Source organism: Procambarus clarkii, chromosome 89 (genome assembly GCF_040958095.1).
Source record: "Procambarus clarkii isolate CNS0578487 chromosome 89, FALCON_Pclarkii_2.0, whole genome shotgun sequence".
In the NCBI taxonomy this organism is placed as follows: domain Eukaryota; kingdom Metazoa; phylum Arthropoda; class Malacostraca; order Decapoda; family Cambaridae; genus Procambarus; species Procambarus clarkii.
In genome coordinates this window covers 15,514,329-15,539,586 of record NC_091238.1, presented here as the reverse complement: position 1 = coordinate 15,539,586, position 25,258 = coordinate 15,514,329, and the positions used below count along the sequence as shown (strand labels likewise).

The window sequence follows — 25,258 nt, the reverse complement described above, 5'->3', positions numbered from 1 at the left end:
ATATATATATATATATATATATATATATATATATTAAATTTTGGCATTGGAGCCGATCCATTGGTCCATGACATTCCCATACCCCACATGTGTCATGTGTGAAAATTGGGTGAGGCTAGCGCCGAGTGTCTGGGCCTCGAAACCCTCTAATCAATGATTATATAAACCCATACCACTAAGGGGATTTTTACCTATAATACACCTACAATGATCATCAATGGCAATGAATATAATGATCTACACCTTAGTATCTCAATTCTGTTATTAATGCAAATAAACTACTGTAGTGATGATTGAACTAAAGACTCCATAATGTAATAGTCTACACCTGTCATTATATAAGTGTCCCCTTGTTATTGCATTCATGTGTTATTTGTCTTGAACTTTCTAAACAACATTGAGAAAGCTCTTGGACTCTCTCTTTTAGTACTAGTGTTGAGAGTTTTGCTGAGCAGAAAACTCTTAGTATTAAAAAGAGAAGTATTACTTCTCTTTTTAGTATTTAAGAGTTTACCCTTCACGCCTCTAAATAATTTTATTTTTCTAAATGAGTTAAAGTTTTGCAATGAGTACACATACACATTGAATGTGTACATTATGTATTTGTACACATACACATTGCATGTGTACATTATGTATGTGTACACATACACATTGCATGTGTACATTATGTATGTGTAGCTCCTGTCCCCCACAGTTGAACATTACTCCTATGTTACTTTGTATATGTAGTCATAGGAATTTGAATTTGAATCTAATATAATGATTTAAATAATTTAATTAACTAAGTTATTATGCAGAACAACCAGCTATTACCTGGCTGAACAACTAGCAATTACCAGGCAGAACAACCAACTATTACCAGGCAGAACAACCAACTATTACCAGGCAGAACAACCAACTATTACCAGGCAGAACAACCAACTATTACCAGGCAGAACAACCAACTATTACCAGGCAGAACAACCAACTATTACCAGGCAGAACAACCAACTATTACCAGGCAGAACAACCAACTATTACCAGGCAGAACAACCAACTATTACCAGGCAGAACAACCAACTATTACCAGGCAGAACAACCAACTATTACCAGGCAGAACAACCAACTATTACCAGGCAGAACAACCAACTATTACCAGGCAGAACAACCAACTATTACCAGGCAGAACAACCAACTATTACCAGGCAGAACAACCAACTATTACCAGGCAGAACAACCAACTATTACCAGGCAGAACAACCAACTATTACCAGGCAGAACAACCAACTATTACCAGGCAGAACAACCAACTATTACCAGGCAGAACAACCAACTATTACCAGGCAGAACAACCAACTATTACCAGGCAGAACAACCAACTATTACCAGGCAGAACAACCAACTATTACCAGGCAGAACAACCAACTATTACCAGGCAGAACAACCAACTATTACCAGGCAGAACAACCAACTATTACCAGGCAGAACAACCAACTATTACCAGGCAGAACAACCAACTATTACCAGGCAGAACAACCAACTATTACCAGGCAGAACAACCAACTATTACCAGGCAGAACAACCAACTATTACCAGGCAGAACAACCAACTATTACCAGGCAGAACAACCAACTATTACCAGGCAGAACAACCAACTATTACCAGGCAGAACAACCAACTATTACCAGGCAGAACAACCAACTATTACCAGGCAGAACAACCAACTATTACCAGGCAGAACAACCAACTATTACCAGGCAGAACAACCAACTATTACCAGGCAGAACAACCAACTATTACCAGGCAGAACAACCAACTATTACCAGGCAGAACAACCAACTATTACCAGGCAGAACAACCAACTATTACCAGGCAGAACAACCAACTATTACCAGGCAGAACAACCAACTATTACCAGGCAGAACAACCAACTATTACCAGGCAGAACAACCAACTATTACCAGACAGAACAACTAGCTATTACCAAGCAGAATGGTAAAAGTTTAATATTATGGGGGCGAGGAAAATTATGAACTGGACGAGGCAGTTGGGTGTAGCAGGAAAATCCCATTAGACACACAATGGGTATTAAGAACCTGACAATGTGACATTCTTAGCCTGTCGGCCCGGCTAGCTCCCCCCTTACCCCCCCTCCTCACCAGGTGGATCATCAGGTGGATTACCAGGTGGATCACCCGCTCTCACAGGTACTTAAGAGGTTACTTAAGTGGGCCCCAGACTTGCCTCCACCACAGGTTGTAAAGTCTAGTAGTGAGTAACAAAGACTGACATGTGTGCCTATGGATCCTTTTGAAGGCGATAGGTGCATGCAATTCATGAAGCAAGTGTGTTCAACCCGCGGCTACGGCTACGGCTACGCACTCGAGGCTACGCACTCGAGACTACGAACTCCCAGCTACACAGCTTCGATTACATGCTCCAGCAGGGTCCAGTACCTGGTCCAGCAGGGTCCAGTACCTGGTCCAGAATGCCAAGCACGGCTGAAACATTTCTCACGACGCCCATTGTCACCTCAGCCAGGTCATTAACCCTCCCGTTAACAGCTAAACAACTTTGTCTCCCCTCTACGACTCTAAGCTCCTTGACACCCCCTTCTTCCCACCCTCCCACCTCGTCTATAGCACCGGAGACCTCACCCAAGACGAACCAGCAGTGAACATACCTTAAAGTGAGGGCTAACTTACATTGACTTAGATGCAACTTACTCAAACTTTAGTATAACTGAATCAGTCTTAGATACAACTTACTCAAATTTAAGCCTAACTTTCACAAAGTTAGGTGTAACATATCCAAGCTTAGTTAACCCACCTTACTTAAATTTAAATGTAACATTCTTCTAAGTTACAAATATTAATTTTCCATCGAGTAGATGGAAGCGTTTGGGCCACCAGCTGTGGGAGCGGGGCGTCAAAGCCTGGAGTAGTCCTTCTAACATTAGGACGTCTAACATTAGCACTTCTAACATTTACATAAACATTTTGTAAACGTCTAATATTTACATTTACATTATCCCTTCAGGGCTTCGTGGAGCTAGGAGGGGCCTCGTAGCCTGGTGGATAGCGCGCAGGACTCGTAATTCTGTGGCGCGGGTTCGATTCCCGCACGAGGCAGAAACAAATGGGCAAAGTTTATTTCACCCTGAATGCCCCTGTTATCTAGCAGTAAATAGGTACCTGGGAGTTAGTCAGCTGTCACGGGCTGCTTCCTGGGGGTGGAGGCCTGGTCGAGGACCGGGCCGCGGGGACACTAAAGCCCCGAAATCATCTCAAGATAACCTCAAGATAGCTCCTGGATTGTCTGGTCATACGGTGGCGAGAGGTTGTGAAGCTCTTCTTAACTCCTTATTTTCCCCTGCACGTAGTTTTGTTTCTTGTGGGGGGAGGGGGGGGGGTAATAAGCTAGGTTTGCCCCAACCTCCTGTGTCCATAACCACCACTATCCCCCCCTTCCTTCCCCCCACCACCATTACCCCTCCCCCTCCCTCCCTCCCCAGCACCAGCACGGTGGGAACATGCCGGTGAAAATAATGACTTATCTGGAGACAAACTTCACGCTCGGAGGAGCGCAAAGTTTGGCGGGGGTGAGGCATCGATCCTCGAGTTCCACACTGAGTTATTATGTATATAATACTCTCCTCTCCCATGGGAGCTGCGCCTCTACCTCTCCTCTCCCATGGGAGCTGCACCTCTACCTCTCCTCTTCCATGGGAGCTGCGCCTCTACCTCTCCTCTCCCATGGGAGCTGCACCTCTACCTCCTCTCCCATGGGAGCTGCACCTCTACCTCTCCTCTCCCATGGGAGCTGCACCTCTACCTCTCCTCTCCCATGGGAGCTGCACCTCTACCTCCTATCCCATGGGAGCTGCACCTCTACCTCTCCCATGGGAGCTGCACCTCTACCTCTCCTCTCCCATGGGAGCTGCACCTCTACCTCTCCTCTCCCATGAGAGCTGCGCCTCTACCTCTCCTCTCCCATGTGAGCTGCACCTCTACCTCTCCTCTCCCATGGGAGCTGCACCTCTACCTCTCCTCTCCCATGGGAGCTGCACCTCTACCTCTCCTCTCCCATGGGAGCTGCACCTCTACCTCTCCTCTCCCATGGGAGCTGCACCTCTACCTCTCCTCTCCCATGGGAGCTGCGCCTCTACCTCTCCTCTCCCATGGGAGCTGCGCCTCTACCTCTCCTCTTCCATGGGAGCTGCGCCTCTACCTCTCCTCTCCCATGGGAGCTGCACCTCTACCTCCTCTCCCATGGGAGCTGCACCTCTACCATCCTCTCCCATGGGAGCTGCACCTCTACCTCTCCTCTCCCATGGGAGCTGCACCTCTACCTCCTCTCCCATGGGAGCTGCACCTCTACCTCTCCCATGGGAGCTGCACCTCTACCTCTCCTCTCCCATGGGAGCTGCACCTCTACCTCTCCTCTCCCATGAGAGCTGCGCCTCTACCTCTCCTCTCCCATGTGAGCTGCACCTCTACCTCTCCTCTCCCATGGGAACTGCACCTCTACCTCTCCTCTCCCATGGGAGCTGCACCTCTACCTCTCCTCTCCCATGGGAGCTGCACCTCTACCTCTCCTCTCCCATGGGAGCTGCACCTCTACCTCTCCTCTCCCATGGGAGCTGCACCTCTACCTCTCCTCTCCCATGGGAGCTGCACCTCTACCTCTCCCATGGGAGCTGCACCTCTACCTCTCCTCTCCCATGGGAGCTGCACCTCTACCTCTCCTCTCCCATGGGAGCTGCACCTCTACCTCTCCCATGGGAGCTGCACCTCTACCTCTCCTCTCCCATGGGAGCTGCACCTCTACCTCTCCTCTCCCATGGGAGCTGCACCTCTACCTCTCCTCTCCCATGGGAGCTGCACCTCTACCTCTCCCATGGGAGCTGCACCTCTACCTCTCCTCTCCCATGGGAGCTGCACCTCTACCTCTCCTCTCCCATGGGAGCTGCACCTCTACCTCTCCTCTCCCATGGGAGCTGCACCTCTACCTCTTCTCCCATAAGAACTACACCTCCACGAGAGCTAAAGTGCTCTAGTTGTATATTGTCGGGTAAGATCAGTCAAGAGCCCTCTGAACTAGTGCCTCTGGTGAGGCACTTGCACCTCACCACAGAGGCTCACGTGGCACTCATATCTTGATAAGTCTGTGGAAATGGAAAGTGACACTCAATCCTAGTTGAATGACTGCGGCAGTGGCACTCACTGTGGAGGCATCATCATGAAAGCATCAGTTTGGAGGCATCGCTACGGAGGAACCATTGTGTTGACATCACGCAGGAGGCATTACAGTGGACGCATCTCAGAGGAGGCATCAGTGTAGAGGTCTCCAAGTGAAAGCATCACTATGGAGGCGAGACATTTCTGTGGAAGCATCACTATCGAGGCATTTCTCTAGAGGCAGTACTGCAATACTGTAGAGTTCTCACTGTGGAGGCGTCAAGGTCAAGTGAAGAGTTCATATGCAGGCGATGAGTCACAATAACGTGGCTAAAGTGAGTTGACCCGACCACACACTAGAAGGTGAAGGGTCGACGACGTTTCGGTCCGTCCTGGACCATTCTCAAGTCGATTGAAAATGAATGAACACCCTGATGAGTTCATGTCTGTAACTAGCCGGCACAAGTGTAAAGATCTCATGGATTATATCCTTTAATATCTTATCTTCAATTTATTAGGCAAATATTGCTGTGTTCCCACAAAATATTTAATATTTGTCCCAGTCACAGGCTCAATATAGCTCTTCCAGGCAGTTTTACAGTAGCTGGTTGATCCTATTGCAATCTTGGTGCAAGAGGATCCATGACAAGCAGTTCCTTTGTCCATTTATGGCCATAATTACACTAAGCTTTTAGTCGATGATCATTCTAATTTTTAATTTAGTCATTGTCTCACGTTCCATGTATTCCATTGTGGCGAAATTCTGATTGACATTGAAATATTGATCAAATCTTTCTACGAAGTAGTATAAAATCATTCATTTTACCCTTGCGGCAGGTTTACAGTCAGGGAGCACTCTTAGTCTGTCTACTATCCTCTGGCTAGAAGAGGACCTTCAAAAGCCAGACTCAACTTTCCTTCGGGTCGTCTGAACCTGAAATCTCCCACTATGATAAGGTGGCGGTCCGCGAGGGTGTGACGGATATCCTCAATAAAAACGTCCAGAATGGGGGGAAGGGGATTTTATCGCTAGGAATTCATTCAAACGTGAAACATCTCGTAGCTTAGATATTTCCTGGAGACTCGAGTCGCTCTCCACGCCAACACAAATGTTCACAGTTCGGAAATGTAACAACTAATGAACATCATGGACTTTCAGTGCCAGTTCCTCCCCACGACGCACGAAGGCCTCGGACATTAAGGCACCAGTGCGATATCCTCTCTCTATATATATATTCCAAGCGGGCCCACTCTAATATACTATGGAGTCCAATGATTCTCTGGGCAGGGGCACTTGGGCGAGTCAGATTATCACCAAATTAGTTGGCCCTTTTATGAATTAACTCATCAGAGCAGCGGACCCTGATGAGTCAACTCACCGCTAGACAAGGTTAATACAGAATTCATGATACAATTATCCATATTACATAGGCTTCAATATTAATTTTAGGCCAAAAGTGTGTGGTGGTGGTGGCTATTGTTTTCTCACGGGCGGGCGAGTCTGCTGCTCCAGGATATTGGATCAATAAATACAGCCGCTGGGGATTTACTGAGTCAATGCCGGCTTCCGCCGTCGGTGTAAAATAAGCAGGAATTCTCCCAAATAACCAAATGAGGCCGGATATTCTGGGAAACAGCCTTGGTAAGTCGGAAACATCGCGCCACACACAGTAGTTGAAAACTTCCTGAAACAGCTAAATAAAACATTCTTTTTTCTCGGAAACAGCCAAGAGTTGGTTGGGAAGGAGATGGAGCGGCCTCCAGGAGGCCGGGGACACCAAATGGGCAGGAGGTATGCAGGAAGCCATCAGGAGGCCTGCAGAAGCCCAGGATGTAGGCAGGAGGAGCCAATGATGGCAGAAACGGACCAGGTGGTGGACAGATATTTTTTATAATAAGAGAAGTTACCAGGACTGGTGAAACTTCCTCACGTTCTGGTGAAACTCCCTCACGTTCTGGTGAAACTCCCTCAAGCTCTGGTGAAACTCCCTCAAGCTCTGGTGAAACTCCCTCACGTTCTGGTGAAACTCCCTCACGTTCTGGTGAAACTCCCTCAAGCTCTGGTGAAACTCCCTCACGTTCTGGTGAAACTCCCTCAAGCTCTGGTGAAACTCCCTCAAGCTCTGGTGAAACTCCCTCACGTTCTGGTGAAACTCCCTCACGCTCTGGTGAAACTCCCTCACGTTCTGCTGAAACTATTACGCTCTAACTACGATTCGAAACTTACCCCTACTAAATAAATCCTTCCATTTATACAAAGAGGCCGCCAGACATTACCGAGGTCCCGCGCCCAAGTGAACAACGCGTTAGTCTTGACCTTTACGGCTTCTAGCCACCGTGTTGTCACTTATTCATATATTACACAACCCCACAAGCACGCACCCCTCTCAGACCCTCTCTGCCTCTCAACCCATCAATGCCTCACAGCCCCATACCTGCCTCTCAACCTCTCTCTCTTTCTTACTTACTACTAAATATTTCCTACCTCACAACCACTCATCACGGATTGTAATGTATCCCTCTTTCACTTGTAATCTACACCAATAGCAACAAATCCATGGAAGTACTCTTAAGAATTCTGGAAACAAAGTGTCCAAGAAAAGCCTCAAAGTATTGCATACCAATGCTGATGGTGTCACAAACAAAGCCAAGGAAATAAAAGAATGAGTTGATGAAAAAGAACCTGATATAATTGCAATAGTGGAAAATATAATAAATTATATGATCTCTGACAATATTTCCATAGAGGATACCAAGTAATAAGGAAAGGAAGGAAACAGTCACGGAGAGGGAGCGGCACTAATAGTAAAAGGAAAGTGGAAGTTTGAGGAACTAGAAGATCGGGTAAAAAGTACCGACGGGCTCACCATAGCCTGTGCTACTTGGAACTTTGTTCCAGGTAGCGAATCTTCAACAACAAAAATAGAAGATCGAAATACAAATGGAAAATTACGTATGTCAGCAAACATTCACTTGGGTTTAGGGACGGGGAATCATCACTAATGGACCTAATGAAGTACTATGAAAAAGTAACAAAAATAAGGCAGGACAAAGAAGCTTGGGTAGATTGCATATTTATATGCTACTAAAAGTCTTTTACACAGTACTCATAAGAGATTAGTACACAAACTTTATAGGATATTACTTTACAGACTGTATGTAATTACAGACGGCAAAGGGCGGGAAATCAGATTCCCTGTAATGATTAGAGAAAAGACCTTGGAGAGTATGTTATATATATATATATATATATATAGAGAGAGAGAGAGAGAGAGAGAGAGAGAGAGAGAGAGAGAGAGAGAGAGAGAGAGAGAGAGAGAGAGAGAGAGAGAGAGAGAGAGAGAGAGAGAGAGAGAGAGAGAGAGAGAGAGAGAGAGAGAGAGAGAGAGAGAGAGAGAGAGAGAGAGAGAGAGAGAGAGAGAGAGAGAGAGAGAGAGAGAGAGAGAGAGAGAGAGAGAGAGAGAGAGAGAGAGAGAGAGAGAGAGAGAGAGAGAGAGAGAGAGAGAGAGAGAGAGAGAGAGAGAGAGAGAGAGAGAGAGAGAGAGAGAGAGAGAGAGAGAGAGAGAGAGAGAGAGAGAGAGAGAGAGAGAGAGAGAGAGAGAGAGAGAGAGAGAGAGAGAGAGAGAGAGAGAGAGAGAGAGAGAGAGAGAGAGAGATAGATAGATAGATAGATAATGCGGAAAAACACATTTTCAATGTGGTTTTCAGAGAATGCTGGACGCGTTTTCCGCCCATTACGCCTTCCTCGGAGAAAGATTCCGAAAGAGAAAGATAAACGAAAACATTAACAAAATTCAACATTAGCGAAAATTTGCGAGGATTTAGGTATATCTAATCCACCTGCTATCATATGTAGGCTCCGGCCTCACTCTCGAGAGAGGTACAGGTATGATCCGGTGATGGGTTGGGTTGTCCACTAGAGGGTTTGAGTATTATAGGAAAAATTAGGATAAAGGGATGTCTGAGCCATACATCCCTTTATCCTAATTAAGGGATGTATGGCTCAGGACAAATTTATGGAGACTGTCTGGGGCGTTGTGGAGCAGGATGGATAGTGTGTGGCTTGTATTGGAAGAGGCAGAAGGGCCATGTGGGCGAGGGGTAGCTAGTGGAAGTAAGAGAAAGGGGATATTGAGTGAAGATTTTGAGTAGGTACCGAGACTCCACGTATCGTGAAACCAGTGGTGGTCTGTACCGTGACACAGAGAACCAGTGGTGGCCTGTACCGTGACACCGTGCACCGTGCACCAGTGGTGGCCTGTACCGTAACTCTGCCAATGCAGTTTAAAGTGGAAGCGCCCATCGCCGTGGTAATGGCCATTACTGGCTCTGTGCTCGCTGCCAACACATCCGCCGAACAGTTTTACGTCAGATGGGCTGTTGACACCAGCCGGGCGGGTGAGTGGGGCTCCTCGTCTGCCCTTGTGCATTATCTTGCGTCACACTCACGCACACATACACGCACGCACGCACGCACACACACACACAGTTTGTGCACACGAGTTAGGGGCCTGATAGCTGAATGGACAGCGCTCTGGACTCGTAATCCTAGGGTCCGGGTTCGATCCCCAGGTGATGGCAGAAACAAAAAAATGGGCGCAGTTCCTTTCACCCTGATGCTACAATTACCTAGCAGTAAATAGGTACCTGGGAGTTACACAGCTGTTACGGGCTGCTTCCTGTGTATTCACCTAGTTGTGTTTGCGGGGGTTGAGCTTTGCTCTTTCGGCCCGCCTCTCAACTGTCAATCAACTGTTTACTAACTACTATTTTTTTTCCCACACCACACACACACTCACACACCAGGAAGCAGCCCGTGACAGCTGACTAACTCCCAGGTACCTATTTACTGCTAGGTAACAGGGGCATTCAGGGTGAAAGAAACTTTGCCCATTTGTTTCTGCCTCGTGCGGGAATCGAACCCGCGCCACAGAATTACGAGTCCTGCGCGCTATCCACCAGGCTACCAGGCCCCCCGCTATCCACCAGGCGGTGTGTGTGTGTGTGTGTGTGTGTGTGTGTGTGTGTGTGTGTGTGTGTGTGTGTGTGTGTGTGTGTGTGTGTGTGTGTAAAAAACATTTGTTAGTAGTAGTCAGTAACAGTTGATTGATTACAGTTAAGAGGCGAGCCGAAAGAGCAGAGCTCAACCCCCGCAAACACAAATAGGAGAATACACAAACACACACACACACACACACACACACACACACAGCTGTAATTTAAGTGTCCAGTTTACAGCCAAATTCCGTGTATACTAAAGCATTTTAATGTTTAGTTGAGGAGCAAGTGGTAAACTTTGGCGCCATGTTGACATCAAAAGAGTCATTTATACCAAAAGCGAACAAAACGCAATATTTTCAGAGCTACAAATAAATGTTGTGATTCTAATAATGACTATGTCAACTTGCCGTGTTGTTCTTGTCACTCTCTTGCCTAATTAAAGTACTGTAATATTTATGTAAATTATCCCAATTATATATATACATATACATATACATATATATATATATATATATATATATATATATATATATATATATATATATATATATATATATATATATATATGCAACAATGATCACAAAAACACTGATCCAAGTATGCAGAATAACCACATATGAAAAATAGAAACTGCTTAACGCGTTTTCGGCTAATTCGCCTTCATCAGAGCAAAGTAGAATCATTCTACTTTGCTCTGATGAAGGCGAATTAGCCGAAAACGCGTTAAGCAGTTTCTATTTTTCATATGTGGTTATTCTGCATATATATATATATATATATATATATATATATATGTGTGTGTGTGTGTGTGTGTGTGTGTGTGTGTGTGTGTGTATACATACATAACTAAATATGACCTCTTATTTAAAAACATGTGAATTGAATTTGACATTTAAAACAATAATTAGTGCATACATCTTGCACAAGTACTCAAACAATTTTGGTATACATTCAAGTTTTCATGTCTGGCAAGATAGTTTTCCAAATATGTGTGTTGTACATTCCTGTAAATGGAGGTAACTGTTATTGTATTGTACATATTTACTGGGTTAAAATGTGCGCTAGTGAAGAACATTATTATCCTTCACGCTGGTGGATGAGAACAATATTGTTCTACACGCTGGTGGAGAACACTACTGTTCTCCAGGGGTGCTGAACAACATCTGCAGTAAAGTGTGATCGTGCTGGCCCCTCGTCAGAGCATCTGCGTGTGTGTTAGAGTGCGTGCTTCACGCGCGGGGATGCCTCTAGTGCCGGCACCTCGCCATCTTGCCTCTCCTAGCTGGCACCTGCCCCTACAAGGCACGAAGTGTCTGCTCACAGGCTTGGTGACCGCCATGGCTTGAAAGCCCTCAAGAGTGTGAACACCGCCCCCAGCTAGGGGAACCTCTCCTGGGACCTCTCCTAGGGGCCCCCAGCTAGGGGAACCTCTCCTGGGGCCGTCTCCTGGGGCCCCCAGCGAAGGGACCTCTCCTGGGGCCCCCAGCGAAGGGGCCGTCTCCTGGGGCCCCCAGCGAAGGGACCTCTCCTGGGACCCCCAGCGACCTCTCTGGTCTTCCCTCCCACCTAACACCTCTGGGGTTTGCCTCGCCAACACACTAACACTTCATGAAAGAAGACGGCGGGATAAAAGTGTCGTGCCCAGGCAGTTCAGGTGGACCATCCTCACTGTGCTACTGCAGAGGAGCCATTCCTCGCCCTCTGTGGCCAGTCATTACAGCCAGTTTCCACAGGAGCGATTCACGTGTGATAAACTAGTAGGGAAAACGACTTAGTGGGCGCTACATAACACCACTCTCCGCCACCCCGCACATTTTACGCTAGTTTGCTCATTATGCGGGGCCAATGCGGGCCTAATTACTCAACTACCTGATTACTTGCAGTCTTAATTATACAAACTTCTTTAATTACAACTCATCAAAATTCCAAAGCTCGCGAGTACAGAAGGACTGCTATACAACGGTATATTAAATGAAATTGAGTAATTTATCTCCAAAGTTTTCAAAACAGATGACAATGAGAAAAAACAGGGGCGGCCGGACACTACCATAAGACCGCCACGACGCAGCGTTATCTTGAGGTTATCTTGAGGTTATCTTGAGATGACTTCGAGGCTTAGCGTCCCCGCGGCCCGGTCCTCGACCAGGCCTCCTTTTTGTTACACATCCCCAGAAAGCAGCCCGTAGCAGCTGTCTAACTCCCAGGTACCTATTTACTGCTAGGTAACAGGGGCATCAGAGTGAAAAACACTTCCTCTTTGTTTCCGCCTCCACCGGGGATCGAACCCGGAACCACAGGACTACGACCACTCAGCTGTCAGGCCCTTGGTGAGGGTAGGGGAAGGCAACTCTCAGGAGAGAGCACTAAGCCATTACCACTATATTGCACTTGGAGGTAATTATCTGCAGAAAGACTTAGAACAGGACACAGGAATGAAATGGTGCCGAACCCCAGGGACCCTCGGGTATTGAACACCGACCTGCAAGATGCTTGCCCGTCGCTCAACCGTCCAATCGAAGAGCGTGACAACGGTAATTCTCCTTAACCAACAACAACACAATTAGTGTCCGAACGCCGGGTTGTCCCACAACAATGACCATTAATACCAAAACGGTTGAGCTTTTTATGCAGGTAGACAGTGTGTGCACCCGCTGAGCAGTGATGCTGTGCACCCTTGACGGCGTGGCAGCTACCGTCCACCAACAACAACAGTGTGGGTGTGTGTGTAAACATGCTGGGGACACACACTCCGCGTCCCCGAGTCAGGCCTCCCGCCGCGCTCCGCCAACTCTTCTTTTCAACGTTTGAAAGTTTTCACAGAACATTAAACATTCTTCATCCAATAAAAGTTACTTCGACTCTATTTTTAGAAGCGGAACGGGAGAAAGAGACAAGAGGCGGTAGAGAAAAGGGAGTGAATGATAAGAGGAAGACGGAGAATGGAAAGAGGGATAGGAGAACGAGGGAGGGGAGGATGAGGAAGGGATGTGAGTTACGAAGTGAGGGAGGGAGGTGAGGTAGGGAGGTGAGGTAAGGTGAGGTAGGGAAGTGAGGTAAGGTGAGGTAGAGAGGTGGAAGAACAGTGTTGCGAGAGAACACTCCCTGCTGCCATCAGCTGAACATAACTCAACATTACTGTCGAAATTAACGTTGATGAAATACATTAAGTTATCTTGGTTGCTTCGCCCAGAGTGTGGGTAAGACGACCAGACATATCTTAACTCTCTCTCTCGTCTCTCTCTCTCTCGTCTCTCTCTCTCTCTCTCTCTCTCTCTCTCTCTCTCTCTCTCTCTCTCTCTCTCTCTCTCTCTCTCTCTCTCTGTAGTGGGCACAGAACAAGCAGGAACAGAATATACTACTTGTGTATTAGGCAGAGAACCATTAAGAACCCGTACACAATTAGCTGATTGGAAGAAACCGGTTCCCTTTTCTCTGCCAAAAGAGAGAGAACAAAAAATTCTTAATTCAATTCAGAGTTTTATTCTTGCTAGTGCGAACCCCAAACACCAGTCCTTAACTGCTAGTAAAGACTCGCCCAGACCTGAGAAGGTGATCACAGCCCTGGGGAAGGTGAACACAGCCCTGGGAAGGTGAACACAGCCCTGGGAAGCTGAGCACAGCCCTGGTGCTCTGCCCTAGAACTATATCCCTTTCCCCCTAATTCAACCATTACGGCCCTCCTTTTATGTGTTTCGGTCGCTCTGTTCCATTTCCCGTGAGCCTATTCCTCTATTCCCATCTACTCCTCCCTGCCCTTCTCCACTACCTCACCTTCCCTCACTACTGGTCCTCCCTTCTCGTCAGCGAAGGCGTCTACACGGCGGAGACGGTGCAGGCGGCACACAGTCTCAGGATATGTCATTGTGGTGATCAGTCTGCTTGTCCCTGTGGCCTTGCTGGTTCCCCCAGGCGACAGATAGGAATAGTGCAACTATTCCTATCTGTCACTTCCAGTCCTCCTGCATTCCCGCCACCTGCTCGGCTCCTGCAGCAGATGCTCGGCTCCTGCAGCAGCTGCTCGGCTCCTGTAGCCCCTGCTCGGCTCTTGCAGCAGCTGCTCGGCTCCTGTAGCCCCTGCTCGGCTCCTGCAGCAACTGCTCGGCTCCTGCAGCAACTGCTCGGCTCCTGCAGCAACTGCTCGGCTCCTGCAGCAGCTGCTCGGCTCCTGCAGCAGCTGCTCGGCTCCTGCAGACTCTGCTCGGCTCCTGCAGCAGCTGCTCGGCTCCTGCAGCAACTGCTCGGCTCCTGCAGCAGCTGCTCGGCTCCTGCAGCAGCTGCTCGGCTCCTGCAGCAGCTGCTCGGCTCCTGCAGCAGCTGCTCGGCTCCTGCAGCCCTTCTGGACACTTACCAAGTATTTGCAAGGAACGCTTGGAGAGGATCAATATAAGGCAAGAGGTAAGGTGAGGGAGACGAGGTGAGGGAGACGAGGTGAGGGAGACGAGGTGAGAGAGACGAGGTGACGGGAAACTGGAGAAAGTCAGCAAGACGACGGAGCCAACACAACAACATAAGCATAAAGAACTCAGCAGAGTAGTCCAAAAGCGAACCAAAGAAAATAACCGAAAAGAAAAGAGCAAAGTAAACCAAAGAGAACCAAACTCGAGGCACAGAAAGACAGGAACAGAACAACAGACAGAGAGCTGAGAGAGAGAGACACGAACAAACAGAAAGGGAACACAGAGACAGACGGGGGGAAAGAGAGAGAGCCACAGACGACAGGAACAGAAGAGAGAGCCACAGAGGGCAGCCAGCCAGCCAGCCGGCCTCTGTGCCGCACTTCTACACCACCCGGCGCGCCGGCACAAGTGAGCATAATAAGGAAAGCAAGATTCACAAATTAAGTCTAACGTTCGTGGGGTACCACAGGGGTCTAGTAGTGCAGTTGGCTTCGTCTTCCAGTCACAATCGAGGATTCCGGGTTTCGATTCCCAGGCGACACGGAAATGGTTGAAAACGTTTCCTTTCACCTAATGTATCTGTTCACCTAGCAGTAGCTTGACCTTCGGGGGGACCCCAAGATAATTTAGTAATTTATCTATAAATACCGAATTAATACTTCAAAATACTAGATTCGAACAAATGCAGGACATCTATTATGTCTATACAGACCCACCTAGCCAGGTGAGAAGCTGTCCGCATGGTCACCCATCCGGCGGTTGGCTAGAACCAGCGGCTTAACCTGACTGACCGAGTGCAACCAATTAGTCTAAATTTGAGTCATTTCCAGAGTCATACGAACAGTAGATTATAGTTAAGCTTAAAAGTATATTCCATATTTAATTTAAAATGGTATTATTTTTAATTTAGAATGATATAGAAGGCTAAAGTTGAAACTGCATTCTACCGGAACTGTTTCCTTGGAGGAACATTTGTGCCGGGCGCGAGGCAGCATTACCGTCTGAGAGAGTCTGCCCACCGTTATTCTCCGCTTTCTTTTCCTTACCAAGAATTCCATTTTCTCTGACATCTTCAGAGTCAAGCGTAACTCTTCTAAATATGAATTAAAACCTACGGATAATAAATTAAATAAATAATAATTCATTTTGACGGGAGACAGGCAACCTGTGTATATACACATGTTAGGCTTATGTAGCCCCAAGGTCAAACTACTGGGACTTCCCAGGATGCAACCCCCAAGTGAGAAGTGATGTGGCTGACTCCATACACAATTTTAAACGTAGATATGATAGAGCTTAACAAGTTCAGGAACATGTACACCAGTAGATTGACAGATGAGAGGCGGGACCAAAGAGCCGAAGCTCAAACCCCCCGCAAGCACAACATTCTACTAACATCCGGCTACCGCTAAGTGATAAGAGGCTTTGTGTGTTTTCAAACACTGCCCAACCATTTCTGTCCCGCCCGGGATTCGAACCCGTAATTCCCGCTTGTGAGTCGAGAACGAACCCAACTGCACTACTTTAACGCTAACTGCGTATTTATGGCTTTATGCCTTATACTTGTCTCATCTCTGTATCTTCCCCTTGTTTATCTTTCATATGTATGTCCGTTTGTGTGAAGTATTATTATTCATATTCATATTATTATTATTATTATTATATAATACACAAAAGCACTGCATTCCAATTGTATTGTCTGACAGGGCATTATATCATCATAAGCGCGCTCATTTAAGCGGGCTCATGAGCTCATTTGCCCGAAACGCTACGCGTACTAGTGGCTTTAGGTATTGTATATACTCTATCTTTAAATCCATCATTATGTGTGTAACTCAATGGATGTTCCTTTACCTGAATAAAGAATCTGAATAAGTGTGAGCTTGACATGCCACTCAAGCTGTCATCTTGACTACAGCCCAGGACTCAGGCCCCAGAACTACAGCGTGGGCTAGTAGTCCAGGATTATAGGCAATAACTATAGTCCGTAGCTACATATAGTTCAGGATTATAGCGAAGAACTGTAGCCCATGATTATATAGCCCAGGACTATAACCCACAACCATACCTCCCAACACGGTAGACTATAGCTCATGACTGTGGCCAATAACTTGAGGCCCAGAACTATAGCCCGGTTATCTTGAGTTGATTTCAGGGCTTTAGTGTCCCCGCGGTCCGGTCCTTGACCAGACCTCCACCCCCCAGGAAGCAGCCAGTGACAGCTGACTAACACCCAGGTACCTATTTTACTGCTAGGTAACAGGGGCATAGGGTGAAAAAAAACTCTGCTCATCGTTTCTCGGTGGCGCGCGGGATCGAACCCGGGACCACAGGATCACAAGTCCAGCGTGCTGTCCGCTCGGCCGACCGGCTCCACAACTCCCGGGACTACATCTCTGTCATTGTTTATGCTGACAAACTCTAACAAAAATGTTATACATCAAAAGTAAAAACCACCAACAAACCCCAATACTGTTGTTAGCGTCGTACATTTGTGTATAAAATATTGATGACAAATAAAATGACGTTCAATAGCATTATAAAGCCGGCGCGGCGGCGGACTTGTACATGAAAGAGAACAAACACATTGACTGCTTACCTCGGACGCTGTCTGAGCAGGACTTGAGTGCTCTCCACTCTGATTCCTGGTGGCACTCTATGTCATCACCTAGTTGGGCTTGCGAGGGGGTTGAGCTGCGGCTCTCTGATCCCGCCTCTCGACCGTCAATCGACTGATATACAGATTCCTGAGCCTACTGGGCTCTATCATATCTACATTTGAAACTGTGTATGGAGTCAGCCTCCACCACATCACTGCCTAATGCATTCCATCTATTAACTACTCTGACACTGAAAAAGTTCTTTCTAACGTCCCTGTGGCTCATTTGGGTAATCAAGTCTCCACCTGTGTCCCCTTGTTCGCGTACCAACCGTGTTAAACAGTTTATCCTTATCTACCCTGTCAATTCTTCTGAGAATTTTGTAGGTAGTGATCATGTGTGTGTGGTGAGTGAGGCTAGCCCCAAGCGTCTGGCCACACACCAGAATCTGCGACCAGGGACAGACATACGGAGTGCGAGACTCACTCTCAGAGATATAAAAAGTTTTATTAGTTACCGGTTGTCTTATACTTGCCTTTACTCTTCCATCGACTATGACGAGCTTTACCTTACCTTACAAGTGTTACCTTACCTTACAAGTGTTACCTTACGAGTGTTAGTCACATCATTAATACATCAGTCGCAGGCTGGGGTACTCTGTCGGTACTGAAGACTGCACAAGACTCGCACTATTTATCTGGGGTTTAGAACCGGGTGAGAGGCCATAATAGAGGGGTGAGAGATAACAATAGAAGGAGGGTGACGCCTGTTAATAGACGGGGTGAGAGGTGGTAATAGACAGGGGTGAGAGGTGGTAATAGACAGGGGTGAGAGGTGGTAATAGACGGGGTGAGAGGTGGTAATAGACAGGGGTGAGAGGTGGTAATAGACGGGGTGAGAGGTGGTAATAGACAGGGGTGAGAGGTGGTAATAGACGGGGTGAGAGGTGGTAATAGACAGGGGTGAGAGGTGGTAATAGACAGGGGTGAGAGGTGGTAATAGACAGGGGTGAGAGGTGGTAATAGACGGGGTGAGAGGTGGTAATAGACAGGGGTGAGAGGTGGTAATAGACAGGGGTGAGAGGTAGTAATAGACAGGGGTGAGAGGTGGTAATAGATAGGGGTGAGAGGTGGTAATAGACAGGGGTGAGAGGTGGTAATAGACAGGGGTGAGAGGTGGTAATAGACAGGGGTGAGAGGTGGTAATAGACAGGGGTGAGAGGTGGTAATAGACAGGGGTGAGAGGTGGTAATAGACAGGGGTGAGAGGTGGTAATAGACAGGGGTGAGAGGTGGTAAAAGACAGGGGTGAGAGGTGGTAATAGACATGGGTGAGAGGTGGTAAAAGACAGGGGTGAGAGGTGGTAATAGACATGGGTGAGAGGTGGTAAAAGACAGGGGTGAGAGGTGGTAATAGACAGGGGTGAGAGGTGGTAATAGACAGGGGTGAGAGGTAGTAATAGACAGGGGTGAGAGGTGGTAATAGACAGGGGTGAGAGGTGGAAGAAGGATAATAGAGGAGCTGGTAGATAGGAGTTGAACATAGCTGACCAGAGCCGAATGACAGCTTTCATTACTGACCTTTACCAAAATATATGATTGTTGTTGATGTGGCTGTGGGCGGGCCAGGTGGGCGGGGTGTGGGGGTCATGAGCACCAGGTGGGCGGAGTGTGGAGGTCATGAGCACCAGGTGGGCGGGGTGTGGGGGTCATGAGCACCAGGTGGGCGGCGTGTGGGGGTCATGAGCACCAGGTGGGCGGCGTGTGGGGGTCATGAGCACCAGGTGGGCGGGGTGTGGGGGTCATGAGCACCAGGTGGGCGGGGTGTGGGGGTCATGAGCACCAGGTGGGCGGGGTATGGGGGTCATGAGCACCAGGTGGGCGGGGTGTGGGGGTCATGAGCACCAGGTGGGCGGGGTGTGCTTTATATTCAAATAAAATGTTGAAAAACATGAGTTAAATTAGCACCACCGGGCCACACCACCAGAGGACACAGGATAGCACCACCAGAGAGGACACAGGATAGCACCACCAGAGAGGACACAGGATAGCACCACCAGAGAGGACACAGGATAGCACCACCAGAGAGGACACAGGATAGCACCACCAGAGAGGACACAGGATAGCACCACCAGAGAGGACACAGGATAGCACCACCAGTGAGGACACAGGATAGCACCACCAGTGAGGACACAGGATAGCACCACCAGAGAGGACACAGGATAGCACCACCAGAGAGGACACAGGATAGCACCACCAGTGAGAACACAGGATAGCACCACCAGAGAGGACACAGGATAGCACCACCAGAGAGAACACAGGATAGCACCACCAGAGAGGACACAGGATAGCACCACCAGAGAGGACACAGGATAGCACCACCAGTGAGAACACAGGATAGCACCACCAGTGAGAACACAGGATAGCACCACCAGTGAGAACACAGGATAGCACCACCAGAGAGGACACAGGATAGCACCACCAGAGAGAACACAGGATAGCACCACCAGAGAGGACACAGGATAGCACCACCAGAGAGGACACAGGATAGCACCACCAGAGAGGACACAGGATAGCACCACCAGAGAGGACACAGGATAGCACCACCAGAGAGGACACAGGATAGCACCACCAGAGAGGACACAGGATAGCACCACCAGAGAGGACACAGGATAGCACCACCAGAGAGGACACAGGATAGCACCACCAGTGAGAACACAGGATAGCACCACCAGTGAGAACACAGGATAGCACCACCAGTGAGAACACAGGATAGCACCACCAGAGAGGACACAGGATAGCACCACCAGAGAGAACACAGGATAGCACCACCAGAGAGGACACAGGATAGCACCACCAGAGAGGACACAGGATAGCACCACCAGAGAGGACACAGGATAGCACCACCAGAGAGGACACAGGATAGCACCACCAGAGAGGACACAGGATAGCACCACCAGAGAGGACACAGGATAACACCACCAGAGAGGACACAGGATAGCACCACCAGTGTGATCTATGACACTGGCCCAGCCCAGACTAATTCATCAGGCGACACAAGATCTATTTCCAGGTGTCAGGCGACACGCTGGCCACACTACCTTATAGTGTGGCCGCCTTATACCGTCCAGGTAGAGAGGGAAGGTGATGATGAGGGTGATGAAGAAAAGGTGATGAGAGGAGGTGCTTAGTGGGTATGTGTTGTGAGGAGGGGATGGTGAGAAGTGGAGGTGATGAGGGGGAAGTTGCTTGGGGAGGGAGGTGTTAGAGAGGGGAGATAGTGAGAGGGAGGTGCAGAGTAGTGAGATAGTGAGGGGGGAGGGGAGGGAGGAGCATCAACCCACCTCCATTCAGCCAGATATGATAAATCTCGGCCAACCAGTTGGTGGTCAGGCGGGCAATACCACCAGCCTCCACCTCACACTTTACATTATAAAATAAAGACAAATTAAATCATTATTACTGAAGACGATAACAAAACTTAAAATGTAATTATGACGCTGTGAAATGAAGCCGTAGCTCCTGGCTAGCACGGGCCCCCTCCCTCAAGCTGGGCCCCCCCTCAAGCTGGGCCCCCCTCAAGCTGGGGCCCTCCCTCAAGCTGGGGGGGGGCCCCCAGACCTTAAAGGTAACGGCATCACACCGGCAGCCCTCCCCTGCCCCCCTGGTTAGTTCTTCAACCCTGACAGCCACATTTACGAAGCATTGTACACACGTGACTTAGTGCACACCGTCGCCGCATGCAGCAGCAGCGTTACCAGGGGTGATGGCTTGCCCAATATTTAGCCGGCGCACGCACCTCACAACCGATGGGTCCTGGGTTCGATTTCCGGGCAGTACGCGACGTTCGGGCACGTCTGATTACATTCGATGCTCTTGCTCGGCTAGAAGTAAGTACGGGTTAGGTGACTGTAGTGGGTTGCATCCTGAGAAAAGGGGCCAGTAGTTAACCTAGGGGGCCATTTACTCCCATCTAAGTTTCTTTTTATCTACTCCCACCTACGTCACTCCCCTATCACCTACTGCCACCTACGTCACTCCCCTATCACCTACTGCCACCTACGTCACTCCCCTATCAATTACTGCCACCTACGTCACTCCCTTAGCACCTACTGCCACCTACGTCACTCCCCTATCACCTACTCCCACCTACGTCACTCCCCTATCACCTACGTCACTCCCCTATCACCTACTGCCACCTACGTCACTCCCCTATCACCTACTGCCACCTACGTCACTCCCCAATCACCTACGTCACTCCCCTATCACCTACTGCCACCTACGTCACTCTCCTATCAATTACTGCCACCTACGTCACTCCCCTAGCACCTACTCCCACCTACGTCACTCCCCTATCACCTACTCCCACCTACGTCACTCCCCTATCACCTACTCCCACCTACGTCACTCCCCTATCACCTACTCCCACCTACGTCACTCCCCTATCACCTACTCCCACCTACGTCACTCCCCTATCACCTACTCCCACCTACGTCACTCCCCTAGCACCTACCCATAGAGACGGCAATCAACAGTTCCACACAAACACGTCTCGTCCTGTACTGGACTTCGTCAGCACTTCTCACGACGTCAGAAGATGTAAGCGGACGTCGTCAACACTTGACAAGTGGGGACGTCACGAGCCACGACAGTCAACTTTCCTCACAGGTCAACCAATTAACACAATTGATGAGAGTTTCCACTCCACCTTCCCCCTCCGACACCAATCAAGGGCTAACTATGTCAACATTACAGCAGCGCCCTCTTTTGCTATGGCTCCCATCCACTCTGCTGCAATAAAGGACATTGTTTTGGCCATCATGGGCACAACTGCAGGAGACAGCCCACTCTCCCAGTAACCAATTGCACCGTGAAAGTATTCATTGCAAATTTGGCTGAATACGCAATAACTGAGATGGTGACCATTCCGCTCATTTCTCTCCCTAATGCCCCACGTAAAGATAGGGGGATGGCATAATAGGGGAGGGGGGAGCTAGGGGACATAGCAGGGGAAGGAGACCTAGCGGGAGAATGTGACGTAGCAGGAGAAGGACATCTAGCAGAAGAATGAGACGTAGAAGGAGAAGGAGATCTAGTAGTAGAGGGAAACCTAGTAGAGGGTAGAAAACCTAGCAGAGGAAAAGGTTATATTGACACGTAATGGGCTCAGGAGCTGAACCCCAACATCTCTTAGCTGAACAAGTTGGGGGATCTTGATAAGCTGGTTGCACAGTTTAGTGAATATATCAACAGTCTTCAACAGCTGGATCACAACAATCTCTATGCTGAGCAATTTGCATTCGTGGTAAGACAGTTACGAATTATTGTAATTTACTTATTATTCGTGAGGCGTGAGAAGTGTGTGAAATAATTGAAGAAACTCCCTAACTGGTCTCACGTAGGTGTACACTTTACTAAATACCTTTCCTGGGGACCAGATTCACGAAGCAGTTACGCAAACACTTACGAACCTGTCCATCTTTTCCTCAATCTTTAACGGTTTTGTTTACAATTATTGAACAGTTAATGAGCTCCGAAGCACCAGGAGGCTGTTTATAACAATAACAACAGTTGATGGGGAAGTTTTCATGCTTGTAAACTGTTTAATAAATGTAACCAAAGCCGTCAAAGATTGAGGAAAGATGTACACGTTCGTAAGTGCTTGCGTAACTGCTTCGTGAATCTGGCCGCAGCCGTGATGGGTCTTCCTGATTGTCTCTTAATTCTGAGTACTAATTATCATTCACTGGATTGTATCAAAAAGGATTTCTAAAAGTCTACAAAAAAGCGATTTGCTTATTCTTTTTCTTTTCTGCCTTGTTGTTGTTGTTGTTAATTTGTAACAATCAAGAGGCTCATTAGTCACGATTTTCCTTGCCTAAAGCCGCTTTGGGGACTGCTAAAACTTAATTACGTTTACAGGTTCTACAAGTTTTATTCCTATAATCTCACATGTTGGGTTTCTGGGGGATGCTTGTCAGTGACAACAGCTTGTATATTATAGTGAGACTTGAGAATAGTGAGACACAATTGACTTGAGAATGGTCCAGGACGGACCGAAACGTCATCGTCCCTTCTAGTGTGTGGTCTGGTCAACATGTATATTACAGTCTCCATCTTGTCCCATTTCTTATATAAGTGGACCACATTTACCACCTTCCAGCTGCTGGGCAGCTCCCCCTCCCCCGTCGCACTGAATCACTGAAGTGTAGAGGTATTCACAGTTCCTGTGCAGCTTCCTTCAACATCTATGGCGATACATTTTTGGGTTCTGTCACTTTTGTTCCATCAACTGCCTCTTATTGCCTCATAACTTCCCCTGGTTACCTCTTACCAGGTAAGAGGTAACCTTGTTACCTCTTACCCCAGCACCGGAAGTTGTTCCGGCAGCCGTAAGAGCGCATTCACTATGCTCGAGGCCAGCTACGCATCGCAAGCATCTTTAATTAACATCCACTACACCAGTCCAGATCTTATTTTTTTACTCATGATTAATAATGCAATTTGAGTGACACAAATTTTCCACAAAGTGATCACTTGGCCTAGTAACTTCATTAATCACTAAATGCTCGTTATATACTCCAGATCACTTCACGTTAAAGTTTCATCAAGAAAGCCAAAGTTGGACAAATATTTAATTGTGTTAAAAGCCTCACCTCAAAAAAGTGTCGTAAATTTTGAAGCGAGTAAATTGCCCCGTTTATAACGTGGTTACCTGCGAGTATATGTAACAGTGGAGCACCGCCTTGTGTGTGGCTGGCTGTGACACCAGTGTTGTGTGTGTGTGGCTGTGACACCAGTGTTGTGTGTGTGGCTGTGACACCAGTGTTGTGTGTGTGGCTGTGACACCAGTGTTGTGTGTGTGTGGCTGTGACACCAGTGTTGTGTGTGGCTTACTTATGAAACTTAAACATCAGCTAATTTGATTGGAAAAATAACTATGGACCAAAGAAGGGGAAGAAGAGACTTGAGGAAAGTAGCTTGTAGTCCTTGTACAAATAACAAGACAAACTTGACAGTTTATATGAGGACTGAGAAGAGATGGAAGAGTGAGAGAAGTCAACCACACAACAAAATTGACATTGAGATCATTAATCGTGAAATACAAATGGGACCATTAGCCACCATATATTAAGTCTTTGAATATGTAGCGGTGAGGAAAGCTATAGAAGGAAGCAGAGTGAAAGACATTCATACTATACTATAGTCCCAGTTTGTTAGAGAATTTGAAAGAAAATATAAAGAGATATATAGCTGGAGGGTAGGGAACTATCAGGGGAAAGCGCCAATCCATTACGACTATATAGCATTGGGAATTATTCAGACAAGATAAATTAGATGGGAAACACAGAGAATGATGCAAAATTATGCAAATTTCTGAGTGAAAGTTTACGGGGGGACATTTTAAGGTAGTACCTGACCTACTCTTAGTTCTAAGAGAAAGCCAGACCGAAACAGATGACACCAAAATAAAAGTTAAAACGACATGGATGTGATGACTGAGTCCCAGACAAAGTCTTACCAATACACTCACATCACAATAACGTGCTCCAAAGATTGTCTCTTGGATATATGACGGTATTGTGATTTCACAATACTCCGGTCGGCCGAACGGACAGCACACTGGACTTGTGATCCTGTGGTTCCGGGTTCGATCCCGGGCGCCGGCGAGAAACAATGAGCAGAATTTCTGTCACCCTATGCCCCTGTTACCTAGCAGTAAAATAGGTACCTGGGTGTTAGTCAGCTGTCACGGGCTGTTTCCTGGGGGTGGAGGCCTGGTCGAGGACCGGGCCGCGGGGACACTAAAGCCCCGAAATCATCTCAAGATAACCTCACAGTGTACTTGACGGGAGTCAGGCGGAGACCTGCATTACTACCAACTCGTTGCCTCCAGACTCCTCGTGGGTTGGGCCGGGCTCCACCTTGTGAAACTTTTAGCTTATCGTGATCCATGGGTTAAGGCGCGCGTCTGGGAAGACCCAGGAGGCTGGTTCGATCCCCATCGTCCTTCACAAAGATGTTTTCAAGGCCTTACCAAATCCTATATGAAAACGCTAAAGAAGTGTGTAGACCCCTTGCTACAGTACTGAACACCTC

General features: G+C 47.8%; 2 protein-coding genes across 2 annotated transcripts in view; both read left to right on the top strand.

Moving 5' to 3' along the window:
* Positions 1–1,959, top strand: part of LOC138359204 (uncharacterized) — a 5,669-nt gene extending 3,710 nt beyond the window's left edge. The window contains exon 2 of the mRNA XM_069318196.1: positions 801–1,959. Within this exon, the coding sequence (XP_069174297.1) occupies positions 801–1,959 (1,159 nt within the window). The remainder of the gene's footprint in view (positions 1–800) is intronic.
* A 1,685-nt stretch (positions 1,960–3,644) lies between these two features.
* Positions 3,645–22,017, top strand: LOC123773230 (uncharacterized). The gene is made up of 5 exons (XM_045766847.2): positions 3,645–5,093; positions 9,368–9,560; positions 12,572–12,694; positions 14,295–14,558; positions 21,485–22,017. Exons 1-5 carry the CDS (start codon positions 3,645–3,647, stop codon positions 22,015–22,017), a joined length of 2,562 nt encoding a protein of 853 aa, XP_045622803.2.
* The last annotated feature ends 3,241 nt before the right edge of the window (positions 22,018–25,258 follow it).

Coding starts and splice junctions, on each gene's coding strand:
- LOC123773230 (XM_045766847.2), top strand. CDS start 3,645: ATGGGAGCTGCGCCTCTACCTCTCCTCTCCCATGGGAGCTGCACCTCT. Junction 5,094..9,367: donor CCTCTGAACTAGTGCCTCTG/GTGAGGCACTTG, acceptor ACCGTGACACAG/AGAACCAGTGGTGGCCTGTA. Junction 14,559..21,484: donor GGATCAATATAAGGCAAGAG/GTAAGGTGAGGG, acceptor TCACTCCCCTAG/CACCTACTCCCACCTACGTC.